The 20,489-nt window shown below is 42.9% G+C and overlaps 1 protein-coding gene across 1 annotated transcript; it reads left to right on the plus strand.

The window, feature by feature from the left end:
* The first annotated feature begins 233 nt into the window (after window positions 1–233).
* On the plus strand, window positions 234–20,202 carry CDNF (cerebral dopamine neurotrophic factor). The gene is made up of 4 exons (XM_047754978.1): window positions 234–475; window positions 14,552–14,679; window positions 16,198–16,339; window positions 19,814–20,202. Exons 1-4 carry the CDS (start codon window positions 361–363, stop codon window positions 19,990–19,992), a joined length of 564 nt encoding a protein of 187 aa, XP_047610934.1. The 5' UTR covers window positions 234–360; the 3' UTR covers window positions 19,993–20,202.
* The last annotated feature ends 287 nt before the right edge of the window (window positions 20,203–20,489 follow it).

Raw genomic sequence — 20,489 nt, forward strand, 5'->3', positions numbered from 1 at the left:
CCGCGGCCTCCCGCGTCGCCACCAATCAGCGTGAAGGTCCGCCTTTCCTCTAGAACAATAGGCAAATAGCTTTAGGGCTCTCTCTCCGCCCAGGGGGGGGCGGCCCAGCGTGAGTGCTAATGCGCACGCGCCCGGTCGGGGAGGGAAGGGAAGGGACTCCTTCGCTCCGCCCCTTTCCATGCCCTTTTCTTGAGAGCCAATGGAAACTCACGGATGAGTCGCGTCATTTGTCCTAGCAACTCCCGGCAGGTTCTTTACAAGCCCTTGCTTTGAGCTCCTGCGTTTGGGAGCAGCCTCGGAAGCTAACAGCCCAGCTGTTCCTTACGCAGGTGGTTGGTCGTTTGGAGCTGCTGGCTGAGCATGTGGTGTGGGAGCCCAGCTGCCATGGTGGCCTTTTGCGCCGGACTTTGGTTCTCTAGCCCGGGGCGGGCGCAGGGCCAGGAGGCCGGGGGTCGGCCGGGCGCCGACTGTGAAGGTGAGCGGTGTGAGACCTGCTTGCATGGCGGTGGCACCGCGTCGCAGCGCAGCTGTTGGGTTTGGCTTTTCCCGGCCCTGGCTATAAATAGCATTTCACTGAGGAGATGCTGGCCCTGGCCCAGGGTTCCGATCGCCTACGCCCAAACTTAGGCAAAAGTTCGAGCCGGGCTCAGGGACGTCTACAGTCCGCGTTCTACAGTTCGCGTTCTTGGTCCTGTTCTATAAAACTGCCGCAGTCAAAGCCGGTGGGTTTTGATTTGGATTCGGTTTTGCGCAGACGCCATGTAGATGCAGACGACCCTGGCGCCAAATGGATTCGGCTGCTCTGACCACCTTTCCACACACTGGAGAAGCCTTTCAATTTCAAATTAGTTTGTAACTCCCCAAAGGACAAAGCATTACACATTGTCTAAATTGAGCTAAAATAGCTTAAATCCCAGGACATAACTAACTTTTGTTAGGACTTCACAGGGAAAAGTTGCTTTACAAAGGAGTGTCTTAACGCCTTAGAAAGAGGAGGAATAGGAAAGAAAGATTGCTTTTTTGTTGACAGAGTCTCCGCTGGGGACTTAGAGTCGGAACACGTGGGTCTACGTCCCACCCAGCCTTCTGGCTCTGAGGCCATTGTGCCTGGTTTCTTGCAAAATCGACGTGAAAATACCTATCTCAGAGGGCTGTTAGCAAGAAGATAATAGCCACGCTAGCCCTTTCTCCCATACTACAGTAGCACTTACTTTCGTATTTCACTCATTGAAATGATTACTTTAAATGTATATCCGCTCACCCTTCTGTGATCTTGCGAATCTATTCTTCCTTAGCAGGAAATTGTAGGTGCACATCTAGGTTGAATGAATGGGTGAGTATAGACTATAACTGAATCAAGTCTTCACAATTGGAGTCCAGATTTCTAACAGCCTTGCAATAATTAAACTTTTCTCAGAAATTCAAAGTATCTACAGGCTGTTAAACTTTAGATACAGATATTTGCCCAGCTAAGCTATAATTTTGTTGAAAGATCCCTTATAACTGGGTCCTACACGTTTAAAGTAGAATTTGTGAGGCATAAACAATTAGTTGGATTTGTCATCAGTAATTTAATTTCTGGAGCTTCTACTTACAAACATTTCAGAAGAGCCGAAGCATCTGGATTAATTAAATGCGACACTTCTAACGTCTTTCCTGAATGTATTAAAGCAAATTGTAATTATTAACTTGTATGTCTGACTAACCTGGGTGTATATTTCCTTTTGTTAAAGAAGTTGTGGAATCACAGTGAAGGAAATTCTGGTTTTAGAACAAGAAGAATCTGGCTCTATTTCTGCTTATTAGTCTTTATCACTAGCCAATTAATTTCCCCTCAGTGTGTAAGATTAAAATGCTCTACTCTATATACTGTAGGGCAGTATTTCCATTCTTTTTTTTTTTTTGTCTTTTGTTCTTTTAGGGCCGCACCCGCAGCACATGGAGGTTCCCAGGCTAGGGGTCTGATCAGAGCTATAGCCTACACTGGAGCCACAGCAACACGGGATCCAAGTCGCATCTGCGACCTACACCACAGCTCATGGCAACACCGGATCCTTAACCCACTGAGCCAGGCCAGGGATCGAACCCGAAACCTCATGGTTCCTAGTCGGATTTGTTTCCGCTGTGCCACGACAGGAACTCAAATTTCTACTCTTATCTTGACTACTCCGTGGCATAGGATGCCACTGACTTCTTTGATCAGTAAAAAATTGATAGTCCATGAACCACTTGGGACCTATTGATGTAGTTTGTGAAGTTCACAAAGTATTTGGAGAAAAAACCCATTTAAATTAATTGGCTACATATTAAAATTGGGAGACATCATATTCAAAAATTCAGATTTCTGGCTTACCTTGAAAACCAGGTTAGCAGTCAAGACTAGCCCCTATGTCCATACAGTTGGAAATAGCTGTGGCTACACTTTCTAGAAAGGACATGTGTTCTTAAGGTTTTTGTTTTTCCTAGACTTGGATCGCTTTATCAAGTCGTTTTACTTGCCTGGGCCCTGTTTAAGTTTCTGAGCCCTGCTTTAGGTCATGTGAAGCTTACTGGTGGGAAAAAAAAGTGTAAATGTTTTGGGTTTTTGGGGGGGGTTTTTGTTTTTGGCCGCACCCATGGCATGTGGAAGTTCCTGGGCCAGGGATTGAACCTGCGCCACAGCAGAAATCTGAGCCTCTACAAATGACAAAACTGGGTCCTCAGCCTACTATGCCACAAGGGGATTCCATCTGTATCTCTTTAAAAGAATTGTGTTATGGGATTATTTAAACTTTTTTTTTTTTTAACTTTGAAATAATCATAGATTCACTTATGGGACTGATTTTAATAAAACCCTTCAACATAAGGTAAAAGGAATATGGTTATCTGGTTATAGTGATAGATATGTGCCAGGATCGTTAAATTATTAATTCGTTAGGTGATCTCTAATGAGATTATTCTCTTCATGTAAGCTCAAGGAATAAATTTCCATTCTTATGGAAATAGAGTGATTTCTCTGTGGCATGGGACACCTTTGACTTCTTTCTTTTTTTGCCTTTGCTCCTCGTCTCTGTGCCCACTTGTTCGTAGTATCTTTGTGGGTTGCTAATTCGTTAGTCATGGCTTCAATATTAGAATTTTCCCCTGTTCTGCCCTCTGCCCTCCTCACTCTCTGTGCAATTAGCATTGACCTATCTATAGTCTGATTGATCCCAAGTGTTTATACCCACCCCAATAGTCAATCTTGCATCCAATTGACTATTGGACAGTTCTACTTAGAGATCTTATACCTCAAACTCAACAGAGTCACCAACCAAAATCATCGTCTCCTTCCCTTGTTAATTCCCCAAACCACTGATGCTTATGGCATACATATATATAAAACTGGTCGTCTCGACTAGACTTCTCTCTCTCCCTAGTCTCCTACACCCATCAAACACTGTGTCCACTGAGTCTACTTTCCAGTTGACTGCTCCCTTTTCCTTCCCCAGCTCCAGTGCCTTGTTACACACCTTCACCGTTTTTACCTGCTTTACGGCCACAGCAGCTCCCTCCCCGTGGCTGGGTGATCACCTTACTGCTTATTTAACATCTTTCAGTGATCTCCCAGTTTCCTCCAGGGAGGTGCCTCCCGCTTTCTTCTCCCACAGTATCTAGTACACATCTCATAGTGTTTAGAAATTGCCTTGGTCTCCTGCATGTGTGCACTCTTCGACAGTCAAGACTTTTTCCTCACCACATCCTCTCCATCGGCTACCAGGTAGGCAGTCAATTCTGTTGAACAAATGTATGCATATATGTCACAGTAAAATTCATATAGCTTTCAGTGAGTCAAAAGTATATCTTTTGGAGTTCCCATTGTGGCTCAGTGGGCTAAGGACCTGACAGAGTGTCCCTGAGGATGTAGGTTCCATCCCTGGCCTCACTCAGTAGTTAAGGATCTGGCATTGCCACAAGCTGTGGCGTAGGTTGCAGATGCTCCTCAGATCTGTGGCTGTGGTGTAGATGGGCAGCTGCAGCTGTGATTCGACCCCTAGCCTGGGAACTTCATGGGCCGCAGGGGCAGCCATAAAAAAGAAGAAAAAGTATATCTTTCAAAGTACAAGTTAGAATTCCCAACTCCCATCATCTAGGTAATGCATTGATAGAGAAACAGCTAAGGTGTAGAAATCATCTGAAGGTCAATTATTGGGAACAGAGAAAGAGCTATGAGGGCATCAGAACATGGGGTTTCTTTTGCAATAAGGGGAGAATGAGAAGTCACTGGGAGGCTTTAAAGATGATTTCTGCATAAATCATTACAGCAGGTGTCTCCTTCGCATACTTGGTCTATTTGCTAAGTAAACTTAGCAATATACATGTTGGCAAATGCCTCTTTCTGCATGCTCTCAGAAGCATTTAACATAGCTGATCAGTTGGTCCCTCCCTTTTAACACTTTGCTAACCTTCTGGGGCACACTGACTCTTTGTTTCATCCTACCTTTCTGGCTGCTCCTTTCAGCCTTCTTCTGGTTCTTTTCATCTTCCCAATTTCTAAACAGTGGCGTTTTGCAAGAGTGAGACTTGGGACTACTCCTTATTCTGCGTTCTATTCTTCTATTCCCATAAAGATCATGTTAATGTTGATGACTTGCACACTTAGTATTTGTCAGAGAATTCACTACTGAACTCCAGATTTGGATACCCAGCAACCTCTTACTATATGCAGTGATGCACATTGTATCAGGGTTTTTCAGAGAAACTGACCAACAAGGATAGCTAGCTAGATAGGTGTGTACACACGTACGTAGGGATAGATTTATTATAAAGAATTGGTTCTCGGGATTCCCATCATGGCTCAGTGGTGAACAAATCCAACTAGGAACCATGAGATTGCGGGTTCCATCCCTGGCCTCGCTCAGCAGGCTGGCGGCTACAGCTTGGATTAGACCCCTAGCCTGGGAACCTCCATATGCTGCAGAAGCGGCCCTAGAAAAGAGAAAAAGACAAAAAAAAAAAATGGTTCTCCTGATTATGGAAGCTGTCTAAAATTTGCAGTGTGGGACGAGAGGCTGGGGACCCCGGAGAGCTGATGGTGCAGAACGCAGTCTACTGGAGAATTCCCTCTTGCTTGGGAAGGAAGCAATCTTTTTTGTTCTGTTCAGGCTTTCAGCTGATGGGGTGAGAATTACCTTTATTACTGAGGGCAATCTGCTTTACCCAAAATTCACTGATTATTTTTGTTTTCTTTTGTCTTTTTAGGGCCACACCCACAGCATATGGAGGTTCCCAGGCTAGGGGTCGAATCAGAATTGGAGCTGTAGCTGCTGGCCTATACCACAGCCACAGCAATGCCAGATATGAGCCGTGACCTACACCACAGCTCACAGCAACGCTGGATCCTTAACTCACTGAGTGAGGCCAGGGATGGAACCTGCATCCTCATGGATGCTAGTCAGATTTGTTTTGGCTGAGCCATGATGGGAATTCTCAAAGTTCACTGATTTAAATATTAATCTCATTCAAAAACACCCTCCAGGTGGGATTAACATATACACACTCCTATATATAAAACAGATAACTAACAAAGACCTGCTATAGAGCACTGGGAAATCTCCTCAATAGTCTGTAATAACCTATATGGGAAAAAAGAATGGAGATATATGTATAACTGACTCACTTTGCTGTACATCTGAAACTAACACAACATTGTAAGTCAACTATACTCCAATAAAATAAAATAAAATAAAAACAGGACACCACCACCCTCCAAACGGACACATAAAATTAATCATCACAGTTGTCTAGAAGTATCTCAAAGTTCATATGTCAAGACTGAATCCCTGCTTGTCTCCACAAAGCTGCTTCTCCTGCTGCTTCTCAGGTCAGCAAATGGCAACTCCACTCCTGCAGTTTCTCAGGCCAATGTCCTCTGATTCTTCACTTCTGTCTCCGCCCACCACCTGCCCCACAAGCCACATCCAATCCATTAGCAAACTCTTGTGGCTCTGCCTTCAAAATACATCCAAAGTTGAGTTCCCGTTGTGACGCAGTGGAAACAATCCAACTAGGAACCGTGAGGTTGCAGGTTCAATCAATGCCCTCGCTCAGTAGGTTAAGGATCTGGCATTGCCGAGAGCTGTGGTGTAGGTCACAGACGCGGCTTGGATCCCGAGATGCCATGGCTGCGGTGTAGGCCAGCAGGTGCAGCTCCAATTCAACCCCTAGTCAGGGAACTTCCATATGCCTCTGGTGCGGCCCTAAAATGACAAACAAAAAAAAAATCCCAAAAACCCATGTACTTAAATCTCTGCTCCTCCTTCCTGACACCTTTTCGCCCCTTACCAAATTCATGTTTCTTCACCATCACCGGATACTTTTATTTATTCACTGGAATGTAATCCTTGAGAATAAGGACTTGGTTTTCCCAACAACCTAGAAAAATGCCTGGCACTTATTGACTGCTCAATAAATATTTGTTAAAACCACACAATGGCTATTATACTGAGTGTTCTGTTCCTATTAAATAGCTTTAAGGATGAAGAGGATTTCACAGTCTAAAAAAATTAAAAAAAAAAAAAAGACATTTCTGGCTCTCCAGCTGAAAAACAACTAAAAATAATGGGTAAAATAAAAATGTGAAAATGCTGGAGTTCCCGTCGTGGCTCAGTGGTTAACGAATCTGACTAGCATCCATGAGGATACAGGTTCAATTCCTGGCCTCGCTCAGTAGGTTAAGGATCCGGTGTTGCCATGAGCAGTGGTATAAGTCGCAGACTCAGCTCAGATCCTGCATTGCTGTGGGCTGTGGCGTAGGCCAGCTGTTTCAGCTCCGATTCAGCTCTAGTCTGGGAACCTCCATATGCCACAAGTGTGGCCCTAATAAGCCAAAAAAAAAAAAAAGTGAAAATGTTAATACATTAGTAAGGCATAGGCAAAGGTCAAAAACAATGTGCAACAGGGGCCCAAAAGAAGTCAAGGGACTCCTGAAGCTGGGATTTGTCTTGAGGGTATTTGTCACCCAGGCGATCAGAGCATAGGTTTTCGTGGCTGTGAAAGAAAGGAAATGAATAAACAGAATAAAAGACATAGCCCAGAAACTTCCCAAGTTAGGAATGTAATGCTAGGTCCTCCCCCAATTAATCTGGAACTCCAGAGAGCTAGACCTTCATTATAAAAGGTGATCTGGAAATAACCACAAGTCTACCATCCTCTTTAGAGACTAAATGGAATTGCAGTACTTGAACTTTTTGATGTGTAAAAGGGAAAACAAAAATGTCTCCTGGTTACTCACACTTGCAAGCCAGCACACACATGCACTGAAGCCCAAACTTACACAGCAAATCTGGGTGGTCTAAAACATCTCAAACTGAGAATTTAGTTTAAAAAGATTTTAAGAAGGCCTCAGCAAATATCCATTCCTTTCCATCATTTTTTTGTATTGGAGTATAGTTACAATGTTGTGTGCAGGTGTACAGCAGAGTAAATCAGTTATACAAATACATATATCCATTCCTTTTCAGATTCTTTTCCCATATAGGTTATTACATAGTACAGAGTAGAGTTCCCTGTGCTCTACAGTAAGTCCTTGTTACCGATTTGTTTTACACACAGTAGTGTCTATTTGTCAATCCCAACTTCCCAACTTATCTCCCCCCCCTGCCCCCGCCACCAGCAGTACCCCTCTGGTAACTATATGCTTGGTTTCAAAATCTTTGAGTCTCTTTTTTGTAAGTTCTTTTGTATCATTTTTATATTATATTCCACATATTAGTGATCTCATATGATATTTGTCTTTCTCTGACATAGTATGATAATTTCTAGGTCCATCCACATTGCTACAAATGGCATTATTTCATTATTTTTATGGCTGTAATTCCATTGTATGTAGGTACCACATCTTTATCTGCCGTCCACGGACATTTAGGTTGCTTCCGTGTCTTGGCTGTTGTATATAGTGCTGCAATGAACATTGGGGTGCATATATCTTTTCAAATTATGGCCTTCTTCGGATAGATACCCAGGAGTGGGATTGCTGAGTCAATATGGTAGTTCTATGTTTAGTTTTTTAAGGAACTGCCATACTGTTATCCATAGTGGTTGTACCAAGAACACTCCCGCCAACAGTGTAGGAGGGTTCCCTTTTCTCCACACTCCCTCCAACATTTATTGTTTGTGGACTTTTTTTTTTTTTTTTTTGTCTTTTTGCCATTTCTAGGGCCGCTCCTGCGGCATATGGAGGTTCCCAGGCTAGGGGTCGAATTGGGGCTGTAGCCTCCCGCCTATGCCAGAGCCACAGCAACGTGGGATCCGAGGCAGGTCTGCAACCTACACCACAGCTCATGGCAATGCCGGATCGTTAACCCACTTAACAAGGGCAGGGACCGAACCCGCAACCTCATGGTTCCTAGTCGGATTCGTTAACCACTGCGCCACGACGGGAACTCCTGTTTGTGGACTTTTTGATGATGGCCATTCTGACTGGTGTGATGTGATACCTCATTGTAGTTTTGATTTGCATTTCTCTAATAATAAGTGATGTTGAGCATTTTTTCATGTGCGTATTGGCCATCTGTCTTCTTTGGAAAAATGTCTGTTTAGATATCTTCTGACCATTTTTTAATTGGGTTGTTTGCTTTTTTGATAGAAAGCTGTATGAGCTATTGGTATATTTTGGAGAGTAATCCCTTGTCAGTTGCAAATGAAATTTGCAAATATTTTCTCCCATTCTGTGGGCTGTCATTTTTGTTTTGTTTATGGTTTCCTTTGCTGTGAAAAAGCTTTACAGTTAAATTAGGTCCCATTTATTTTTGTTTTTATTTTCATTACTCTAGGAGGTGGATCAAAAAAGATATTCCTGTGATTTATGTCAAGGAGTGTTCTGCTTATGTTTTCCTCCAAGAGTTTTATAGTATCCAGTCTTATGTTTAGCAAATGTTAATCTTATCCATAGGAACTCACCTTCAACCCAGTCCCACAAAATTCTAATAATTTCCACAAAATTCTAAGACATAAAGCTCATATTGAGAACAGTCATAAACCCATGGGACATTGTTAAGTGACAGATTATTGAGACAAGAAACAGAAGAAGCATACTTGGAAACGTTTCAGGGATTAGAATTATCAGGCACAGAATACAAAATATATTCATAATGTTTAAAGAAATAAAGGAAGGGATTGACAATATGAGTAAAGGGCAGGAGGCTATTAAAAATGTGCAGCAATATTTGGGAAAGAACAAAATAAACATCTAGAAAAGTAGAAATGAATGGGATTAACAGAAGATTAGACACAGCTGAGAAAGGAATTAGTGAATTAGAAGATTGACAAAATTATCAAGAAGGAATCATTGAGAGATTGACAATAAAAATATGAAGTGGAGATAAAGGTACAATAAGGATAAAGAGAAAAATTCCAACCCATGCTAACTGGACTTTCAGAAGGAGAAGAGAGAGGGTATGGGTGGAGCAAAAGAGATGAGAGCTCATTTTTCCAAACTGATGACAGTCATCAATCCATAGATTTGGAAGTCCAGTATATTTCAAATAGTAAAAATAAAAATAATTCCATATCCAGTCCCATTGGAAGGAAATGGGAAAACACAAAAGGAAAAAAAAAGAGAAAATCTTAAACGCAGAGAAAAAAGACTGATGACCTTCAAAGGCATGGCAATTAGAATGTTAGATGATCCAACACTGAAAGCCCTGAAGTCACAGCTAGTAAATACTAAATAGCAAAGCCAGGAGTTGCACCCAGAGAGTCTGGCTTTAGAGGCCAGGCACTGAATCACTACCTATACTGCCTTCTAAGCGTGACATTGGGAACCAATTTATTTAAGGCAATATTAAAACTAAAATTGGAACAATGAAGTAGTATATAAATTATGTGAGAATTTCTGGTTATATAAGTTTTAACTCATTAGAACATGTATTCCTAGGCAGCATTTTTTTTTTTTTGTCTTTTTGCCTTTTCTAGGGCCACTCCCGCGGCAATATGGAGGTTCCCAGGCTAGGGGTTGAATGAGAGCTGTAGTCACTGGCCTACGCCAGAGCCACAGCAATTCAGGATCCGAGCCGCGTCTGCAACCTACACCACAGCTCACAGCAACGCTGGATCCCTAACCCACTGAGCAAGGGCAGGGACCGAACCCACAACCTCATGGTTCCTAGTCAGATTCGTTAACCACTGATCCACGACGGGAACTCCCTTCCTCCCTAGTCTTTTTGCCAGCAAGATTAATCTGGTGTCCTTTTTCCCTCCAAGATCAAGCTGCAGCAGAAAATGTGGAACTGACATCAGTTCTAGAAGATGTGGATGAGACTGCTGAAAATAATGTTTCTAGTCCACCTTTTTTTTTTTGCTTTTTTCTTAGGGCTGCAACCTCGGCATATGGAAGTTCCCAGGCTAGGGGTCAAATCAGAGCTGCAGATGCCGGCCTACGCCACAGCCACAGCTACATGGGATCTGAGCTTTGTCTGTGACCTACGCCACAGCTCTTGGCAACAACGGATCCTTAACCCCCTGAGTGGGTCCAGGGATCGAATCGTCATGGATACTAGTTGGGTTTGTTAACTGCTGAGCCATGAAGGGAACTCCCTGGATTTTAAACTTTTATCTTTTTTTAAAAAGTTGAAGCTCTTTTCCTGCAGGTGGCATTTTTATATTTTTTTTTCATGTACTAACTTAAAGAGTAAGTGCTCAAGTTAAAAGACAAAGATTATAAGGCTACATAAAAACATCCAACTGTATGCTTTTTCGAAGAGATGGGTTTGGGGAAAAGAGTTAGATCTTTCTCTTCCACAGGAAAAAAAAAAAAGATAATAAATATCTAAGATTGAACATACAGCTCAGGAATTAGCCACACAAGCGTATTATTGAAAATCTGTAAACTCTAAAGGAATCAGCTAAAAGAGTAGAAAAAGTTAAAGCTCTGGGTTTGGGTGAAATGGGGAAGGGGAGGCGAAGGACCCTGTTTTTCAAATAGAATCTTTTGGAACTCATTGACATTAAACTTGGTGTAGTGGGGAGGGTGGAGAGGGAGAGAGAAGAGACTTGGAGATCACAAGTATAAAATTTATCTTAGATGTTTTTTTTTTTTAAAGAGGAGTGGAGAAATGGGATGGTATTTGCTTTGGTGGGGGATGTGATGTTGAGAGAGGTTTTGTTGAGTTTATGGGAAAGAGACAGTCTACACGGCAGGTGCAGGGTTGTCTTGGTTCTTACACTTGCCGGCACAAGTGTAGTGGGTGCGCTGGAAGAAGCAGGTGAGACGTCTTTCCTGTTGCTTCCTTCCCCCCTCAGAGAAACAGGAAGCACCATCATCAGTGAGGATGGGGTGGAGGTGTTCGACAAGCTTCGAGAGAGAGCAGCTGTGCAATTGTCATTTGGGGAGTGCGACAGAGTGAGAGTAAGATCAGTGTCATGGGAGTGTTAGGCAGCATGGCTGGCTCACTTGAAATCAGTGGTCCCGAGTTTAAAGGGAGACCAGTGAGCATAGCTGTGCTGTTTCCTTCACCCATGTTCAGTGAGTACAGGTGCTAAGCAGGTGAGGCGTTGTGAACTGGGGTTAGGGTGCCTCTGGGTGAGAGAAGGGAGAGAGATGCAAGGGTGTTGAGTTTGTGTGCAAAGGAGTGCATACGATGTTGAACCACGGAATCTAGGCTGGGTAAGGAAGCATGGTAAAGAGGTGGCCGAATCAATGGACAGTATGACCTGGCAGGGTCAGAGAATTGTTGGCGTTTCGGATTCCCGTCGTGGCGCAGTGGTTAACGAATCCAAATAGGAACCATAAGGTTTTGGGTTCGATCCCTGGCCTTGCTCAGTGGGTTAAGGATCCGGTGTTGCCGTGAGCTGTGGTGTAGATCGCAGACACGGCTTGGATCCTGTGTTGCTGTGGCTGTGGTGTAGGCCGGTGGCTACAGCTCAGATTAGACCCCTGGCCTGGGAACCTCCATGTGCCGTGAGAAGCGGCCCTAGAAAAAAGGCAAAAAGACAAAAAAAAAATTATTGGTGTTTGCGTGTTAGAGGATGTGAAAGAAGGGAGGTGGTACTCAGACAATGGGATGTTTCCATTGGGATGGGCTATAGTCACTGGTAATGACTGGACCCTAAGGGTATAACCAGAGAGGTTCTCCATGTATTCTGGATATTAATCCTTTCTTATATAACTTGTAGATATCTTCCTCTAGTTTGTGGCTTGCCTTATCATTTGCTTATGATTTCTGTTGCGTTACAAAAGTTTAATTTTGGCATGATCAGGTGTATGTAGAAATCATTTTCTACCCTGATTCCATGAAAAAGATGCTTTCCTATGGTTTCTTGTAAAACTTTCGTAGTGTTGCTCTTCCCTTATGTCTTTATTCACCTGGACTTCATGTTTGTGTGTAGTTTTGGATAGGGAGCCATGTTTATCTTTTCCCATGGTAAGTTGTCCTAGTACCATTCATTGACTAGTCCATTTATTTTCCCCCCACTGACTTTCAGCATCATTTCTGTTTCTTACCAAGCTCCTCTAGTTTTCTGGCTTTGTTTCTAGACTCATCATTTTGTTCCATCGGTCTATTTCTGTGCCAGTCCTATACCGTGCTTTAAATGCTACAGTTTTCGAATTAGAGCGTCTGGTTAGGTCTACTCCTCAAACTCTTTCTTCAAATATTTCTTGGCTTTCATTTGCTCTTGTCTTTTCAAATGTATTTTTGGATCAGCTTGTCAAATCTATTTAAAAAATCCTATTGATATTTTCATTAGCATAAACTTGAGTGTGTAGATCTTCTTAGGGATAATTATCATCCATAATATTGAATCTTCTGATTCATGAACATGGCTTATCTGCCCATTTCTTAGGTCTACTTTTAGGTCTTTGGATAAAGTTTATAATTAATACTATTTTTTTTTTCCTTTTTAGGAACACACCCACAGCATATGGAAGTTCCCAGGCTATGGGTTGAATTGGGCCTGCAGCTGCCAGCCTACACCACAGCCACAATAATGCCAGATCTGAGACACATCTGTGACCTGCACTGTAGCTTGTGGCAAAGCTGGATCCTTAACCCACTGAATGAGGCCAGGGATCGAACTCACATCCTCATGGATACTAGTTAGGTCCTTAACCCACTAAGCCACAACAGGAACTCCCAGAAGCAGATTCTTTATTAGATTGACTCTTTCTTTCTTTTTTTTTTCTTCTTTTTTTTTGCTATTTCTTGGGCCGCTCCCACAGCATATGGAGATTCCCAGGCTAGGGGTCGAATCGGAGCTGCAGCCACTGGCCTACGCCAGAGCCACAGCAACGTGGGATCCGAGCTGCGTCTGCAACCTACACCACAGCTCACAGCAATGCCGGATCGTTAACCCACTGAGCAAGGGCAGGGACTGAACCCGAAACCTCATGGTTCCTAGTTGGATTCGTTAACCACTGAGCCACGACGGGAACTCCCTATAATTAATACTATTAATTGATTCCTGGTTAGCCTAGGATTTGCTGCTCTTCCTTACGACATTTCCTTAGAATTCTTATTTTTTTTTAATTTTACTATTTTAAAAAAATTTTGGCCCTGCCGACAGCATGTGAAAATTCTGAGCCAGGGACTGAACCCACACGACAGTTGCAGCAACGCCAGATCCGTCACCTGCTGCGCCACCTGGGAACTTCCTAGAATTCTCTTTCTAATATCAGGGCTGCTGTTTTCCAGCATAAACTCTGGCCTCTGTTTCCTTCTCAGCTTTCCTGGGCCAGCCACTTGCCCCTTTGGGAGGCAGCTTCCTCCTACTGAAGAGTAACCTAGTGGATAAGTGTGTAGGCCCAGAGTCAGACCCTCCGGGGCTCGAATTCCCTCTCTACCACTTACTGGGCACGTTCACTGGCCCCCCTCTGTAAAATGAGGATAGTAATGAATCCACAACAGGGCTTTGTACTGAGACTTAATATATGTAAGTGCTCAGAACAGGGCCAACAATCAGTAACAATAGTTGTCCTCACTGCCTGCACCTCTTCTAAGCTCCATTTCTTCACTGGCTCTGGATCCTGGGATTGAACATGATTGTTCAGGTTGAGGTTTTACTTCAGGCTCATGATGATGGAACACACAGAAGCAGATGCAGACGACAAAGGGGCTGTTCTCAAGGCACGGAGTCAGGGGTTTTGCTTTGTGCTTCAAACTAAGTGATCCTCAGCATTGCATCCCAGAGAAGGCTATGTTTTCTTTAAGGGTTAGTTAGATTTGGTGGGAAAGTTCTCATATTAAGTGGAACTTGGATTCGAAGGTTGATGATTCAATAAGCTCGTATTCCTCAAGGCCCAGTCATAAACTAACAGCTACAAGTTCGAAACCACTTTTACATAAAATTTGACTTTGTTGTCACAACGTGTTGAAACGTACTTACTGGTTTTTGGCCACACCTGAAGCAGGCAGACGTTCCCAGGCCAGGGACCAAACCCATACCATAGCAGTGATTGAGCCAGAGTAATGACAATGCTGGCTCCTTAACCCACTGGGGCACCAGGGAACTCTCATGCTTACTGGAGCAGGACATAGACATAAGTATGGTCATGGTGATATCACACATAAATACTTCATTTCTTTGTTTCTTCTAGTATGTAAAGAATTCTTGAACCGATTCTACAATTCCTTGATAGCCAGAGGGGTCAACTTTTCTGTGGACACCATAGAAAAAGAATTGATCAGCCTTTGCTTGGATGTCAAAGGAAAAGAAAACCGCCTGGTATGGTAAATCAGCACCTTTCGTTTCTCCTGCGCTTGGAGAAAACTGCTGACCGTTTCATTTCTCATCTGGAATGTGATGCCTTCCTGCTTCGATGCTTCCCTCAAGCATGATCGCTGTAGAAAGCAAGCAGAATCGATCCTTTGTGGAAACGGAGTCGATGTATTTTCATCTAGAATATGTCTGGTTTCATTTGGCTTTCAGAATAAGCCACAGGCAACCAAGTCCGTGACTTCTTAAATGAAATTACACAATTGAATTCCTAGTGAGAATTTACTGTCCTGTGTTAAGAGTGGGTAGACTTTCCATTTCTTATCTAGATGATTAGTGAAACCCATCAAAATATTTTATATCATGGTTTATGCATAATTAACGAGGTATTTATATTTTCTTGTAATGGTATTTCCTGGGTGTACAAAGGACTTGTTTCACTATACTGGTTTTTTCTTTTTTTCTTTTTTTAATGGCTGCACCCAGCCAGGAATTGAATCTGAGCTGTAGCTACGGCGATGCCAGATCCTTCAACCCACTGTGCCAGGCTGGGGATTGAACCCAGACCTCTGCAGTGACCTGGGCCTCGGCAGTGGGATTCTTACTCCACTGTGCCCCAGCAGGAACTCCCTCAGTGCTATCTTTTTATAGTACTAAAGACAACCTTGGGTCAATTCATTTTGCCTAAAATTATCAGGTTGAAACTGTCAGTTAAATTTGCCCTACTGACTGCTCACCACTGACACACTGTAAAAAATCTAAGCACTGGATTTCCCATCATGACTCAGTGGAAATGAATCTGACTAGCATCCACGGGGACGCAGGTTTGAGCCGTGGCCCCGCTCGGTAGGTTAAGGATCCGGCATTGCCGCGAGATGTGGTATAGGTTGCTGATGTGGCTCGGATCTCCTCTTGCTGTGGCTGTGGTGTAGGCCTGCAGCTAAAGCTCCGATTCGACCCCTAGCCTGGGAACTTCCATATGCCGCAGGTGCAGCCCTAAAAAAAAAAAAGACAAAAAAAGAAAAAAAAACCTCAGCATTTATTTGTGCCATTAAGTTATATTTTTAAATGTAAAATGCTTGTCGTGTAGCTTTACAGGCAGTAGGACATGAGGGAACAGGGCATGGACTCCAGAGCCAAGGAGCTAGATTTTTAAATGAATTCAGTCTTCCTACTTGCTAGCTGGGCGAACTCCAGCTGGCCTGAGTGTTCGTTCAAGTGGGGATAATGCCAGTGCTGACGTCACAGGATTGCTGTGAGAATCAAATACATCAATACCTCCACAGTCCTGAGAGCCGCCTCTGGTACAGACAAGACGTTTAGCCGCTGTTAGTGCTTGTCATCAGTCTCCTAGTTAGGCTGATTATGGGAACCGAGTCACTGGTTTTCGGGTGTCTTAGTGAGCAGGGGTTAAATTTAAAAACGGAACCAGTGAAAACTAGGTTAACCTCTTTCTCCCTTCTGAAAAATTATGTGCCTTGCTTTTTTCAGTGTCTGAGCCACTAAATTCTCTTTATTCCCCTTCAGTGCTATTATCTAGGAGCCACGAAAGATGCAGCCACCAAGATCCTAAGTGAGGTCACTCGCCCAATGAGCGTGCACATGCCCGCGATGAAGATTTGTGAGAAGCTGAAGAAGATGGACAGTCAGATCTGTGAGCTGAAATACGGTACAGTGGAGTCAGATTTGGTTTTTGCTCCAAATGTCCAGCGTATTATCAATTCTCTAAACACAGGGCCATGTTTCTAAAAAGTCCGTGTTAAGAGGAAAGGACTTCTACACTTGTTGTTAGGGTGCTGGGCTGCTGGGTGGTGCGTAGGGCCGTCTGAGCTTCTTTCGGCCCAGAGAAATGAATGTTGGCACAATCAGCATTAGGGAAAACTGCCCACCCAAATGGCACGATTTAAACTCTTAAGCTACCAACATATTGCCAACTACGTATGCCAAGGAAAAGGTCAAAATATCAAGAGAGCAGCTACTCATGGTGAATTAGCTCTTGGTAATCTATTAAAACAAAAGTTGCATCTATTCAAAGATGATATAAGGACTCTGTCAAGTTTTATATTTTTAGAATTTTTGGCCACGTCCACAGCATGTGGAAGTTCCCAGGCCAGGGACTGAACCTACACCACAGCAGTGACCTGAGCCACAGCAGTGATGACACTGCATCCTCAATGAACTGAGCCACCAGGGAACTCTGTGGACTCTGAAGTTTTTTTCTTTTTTCTTTTTATGGCTGCATCTGCAGCATATGGAAGTTCCCGGGCTAGGGGTTGAATCGGAGTTGCAGCTGCCAGACTATGCCACAGCAACAGCAATGTGGGATCCAAGCTGTGTCTGGGACCCACACCACAGCTCACAGCAGCACCGGATCCTTTACCCCAATGAGCGAGGCCAGAGTTCCAATCCTCACCATCACGGAAATAGATCGGGTCCTTAACCTGCTGAACCACAACTGGAACTCCAACTCTGAAGTTTTAAATAGGACTCTAACTTTCTTCCTAGATCTATCATTCTGCCAGCTTAAACTTTTAGGAAATAGGTTATTCACCTCAAATCAGGTTTTGCCTGATGAAACAGCCCTGACCACAGTGCCTAAAATAAATAGCCAGGAGAAGAAGATGTTCTATTTAAAACAGTATCCTTGGCCTTATAAATTTTACATACATAGATCTATTCTTATAAGGAGGATTTATATCTGGGCCAGCCTTTGGAGTAGATTGAGGAATATGCTAAAAGGCTGGAGATCCCCCCCTTCGTCTACCCTTAACACCTGCCATTCCCCCAGGAGAGACCCATTTCTTTTGCATAAGCCATTGATTTATGTGACATACCCAGAGCAGTACTGAACCACTTAAGTAATTAGCACCCAACTCTGAATGATCTTAGTGTTATTTTTCCACCACAGCTGTGTATAAGGCCTAGGCACCTAGCTACACAGCTGACTCTAAATAGGTTTACGTTTGGACAACTTGTTTCTCAACTTGCCAAGGGCAGGCCCTACCTTCTGGGGAGGTGATGATGGAGCAGGCATCTCTTTTTATGGGCTTCCAAGCATGAAGTAGAAGCAGGAATTGCTCAGTCTGTATAAACAATAATCTGCAAAGGGAAAAAACTGTCCTGATCCTTTCAGTTAACAAATTTATTTGGAATAATTTCTACTGTGTGCTGGGGGTCTTTCTGGGCTCCTTGGTTAATAGAAAAATTAATCAGATATTACTGAGAAGAAATACGTGTGTCTTGGCAATACTGGCCACTAGAGGCCCTTAGGGAGCCATGGGCTAGATTTACTTTGGGTAGCTATCTTTTCCCTGTAGTTTAGGGTGTCACAGGGGATTTCCCCTTTTGGAAATTAATGCCAAATGCCAAGCTGTCTGGAATAACCGGAGGAAACTACCAATACTTGGGCGAAAGTATTTTTCTCCTTCAACTATTTATCTTGAATAGACCATGTGTTCTAAATCCTTCCCAGGTTATTTTTGGCTATAAATTTGAGATTGCACAGGGGCCTTTAGGTTGTGGAATAGTAGTAATTTGGAGTATAAAAGTTTCTACGTCTAAAGCCATGAAATTAACAAAGTAAGGATAGACTTGGATTATGTGTTCAATTAGGAAGGTGTTATCTGGTTTTTGACATGAAAGTGTTTTTTTTGTTTTTGTTTTTTGTCCTTAGGGCCACACCCTGGCATATAGAAGCTCCCAGGGTAGGGTTGAAATGGAGCTACAGCTGCCAGCCTACACCACAGCCAGAGCAACGAGGGATCCAAGCTGCATCTGCAACCAACACTGCAGCTCATGGCCAGGGATCGAACCCGAGTCCTCATGGATACTAGTCAGATTCGTTTCTGCTGCACAACAACGGGAAATCCCATAAAAGAATATTTTTGCTTGGTCTATTTTTTAAAAGATAGGGAATCACTATTTTAAAAAGTCAGGATTTCTTGGATCATAGAGTGTAGCTGACTCTCCAAATAAAAAGGGCTCTAAAATTCAACTCTCATTTATTTCCAGCTTTACTGAGATAAAACTGGCATATAATGTGGTGTAAGTTTAAAGCATACAATGTGTTGACTTGATATACCTATATATTGCAAAATGTCTACCACATTCTTTTTTTTTTCCATAATATCTTCCATGATGTTCTAAGTCTAGAGATTGGACATAGATCCCTGGGCTAAAAAGTAGGACCTGTTGTTTACCCATCTAAATGCAATAGTTTGCACCTACCAACCCCAAACTCCCCGTCTGTCCCACTCCCTCCCCCATGCCCACTGGCAAACACAAGTCTGCTCTCCATGTCCATGATCTGTTTCTGTTTTGTAGAGAGAATCATTTGTGCCATATTTTAGATTCCACATATAAGTGACATCATATGGTATTTGTCTTTCTCTTTCTGACCTACTTCACTTAGTATGAGAATCTCTAGTTGTGTACAGATCTTTTACCTCCTCGATTAAATGTATTATTCCTAAGTATAAAATCCAACTTTCAAATTAGGGTATACTTACTGGAAATTTTTGATAAATCACTTGAGAAGTTCCCGTTGTGGCTCAGCAGGTTAAGAACCCCACATAGTCTCCCCGAGGATGCGGGTTCAATCCCTGGTCTTGGCTCAGTGGCTTAAGGATCTGGCGTTGCTGCAAGCTGTGGTGTAGGTCGCATTCTTAGTCATTTGTAATACATACACTCATCTATTTTGCCAAAGACATATCTTTGCGTAAAAGGGGAACCATAACTTTCTAGTTAATTACAATCTATGACTTTCAGTTGGCTATCCCAGGGGACGGTCTTTTACCAATTGCTTTCTTTTTACCTTGTGAGCAGCCATTCAGGATGCGATACTATTCATTTTGCCAATAAAGATCTTGAGAAGGCATGGAGTGGTAGCAAATACTGCAAAGCTACACGGGTCCCCGTTGTGAAGCAAATATAATTCCATGGAAAGAAAGCCTGATAGATCATGAATTATCCCTTTGGCTGTGTACACAATACATTTTTCCTATGTATGTCTTGGTTTCCACAAGCACTGGAACCATCCCCCACTTTGGATCTAAGGGTAGTCAACACCAAAATAAGTAACATCATTTACCTAAATGTTCAGTAGTTTTTTTTAAAATTACGCTTTTCTTTTTATTCCATGAAGAAAAGAAATTAGACTTGGCATCAGTGGACCTGTCCAAGATGAGAGTGGCAGAGCTGAAACAGATACTGTACAGCTGGGGAGAAGAATGTAGGGCCTGTGCAGAAAAAACGGACTACGTGAATCTCATTAAAGAACTGGCACCCAAGTACACAGAGACGCCTCCCCAGACAGAACTCTGACTCCTGGAAGCTGGCACACCATTGATTTCAGTTAGAGACAAAATGACTTTCTAGAGTATGGGTGTGTTGGTTGAGAGTCATCAGGAATTGCAATGTGTGTGGATTCTGGACTTTCTTTTTTGATATTACACCTCGGAATGGGTTACCTAGCTTTCTACATAGAACTGCCAATATTATTGGTTTCTTAAATCTGCGGTGTAACAAAACCTACAAGTGCCTTTCTCATCATTTTCTTGTATGTGGGTTATCATTGCCTAGGTCCTAAAGTTGGGGAAAGTGAACCACTGAAAAATCAATGGAGTAAATTGACTCTAAGAAGGCAGAAAGTGCTCAGAGGCCCCTATCTGTGCACTGACTTTTTAAATTTATTTTTTCTTAGGGTATAGTTAATTTACAGTGTTGAGTCAATTTCTGATGTACAGCATAGTGACCCAGTCATACAGACACACACACACACACACACTCTTTTTCTTATATTATCTTCCATTACAGTCTAT

The sequence above is a fragment of the Phacochoerus africanus genome, chromosome 12 (genome assembly GCF_016906955.1).
Source record: "Phacochoerus africanus isolate WHEZ1 chromosome 12, ROS_Pafr_v1, whole genome shotgun sequence".
Classification (NCBI taxonomy): Eukaryota; Metazoa; Chordata; class Mammalia; order Artiodactyla; family Suidae; genus Phacochoerus; species Phacochoerus africanus.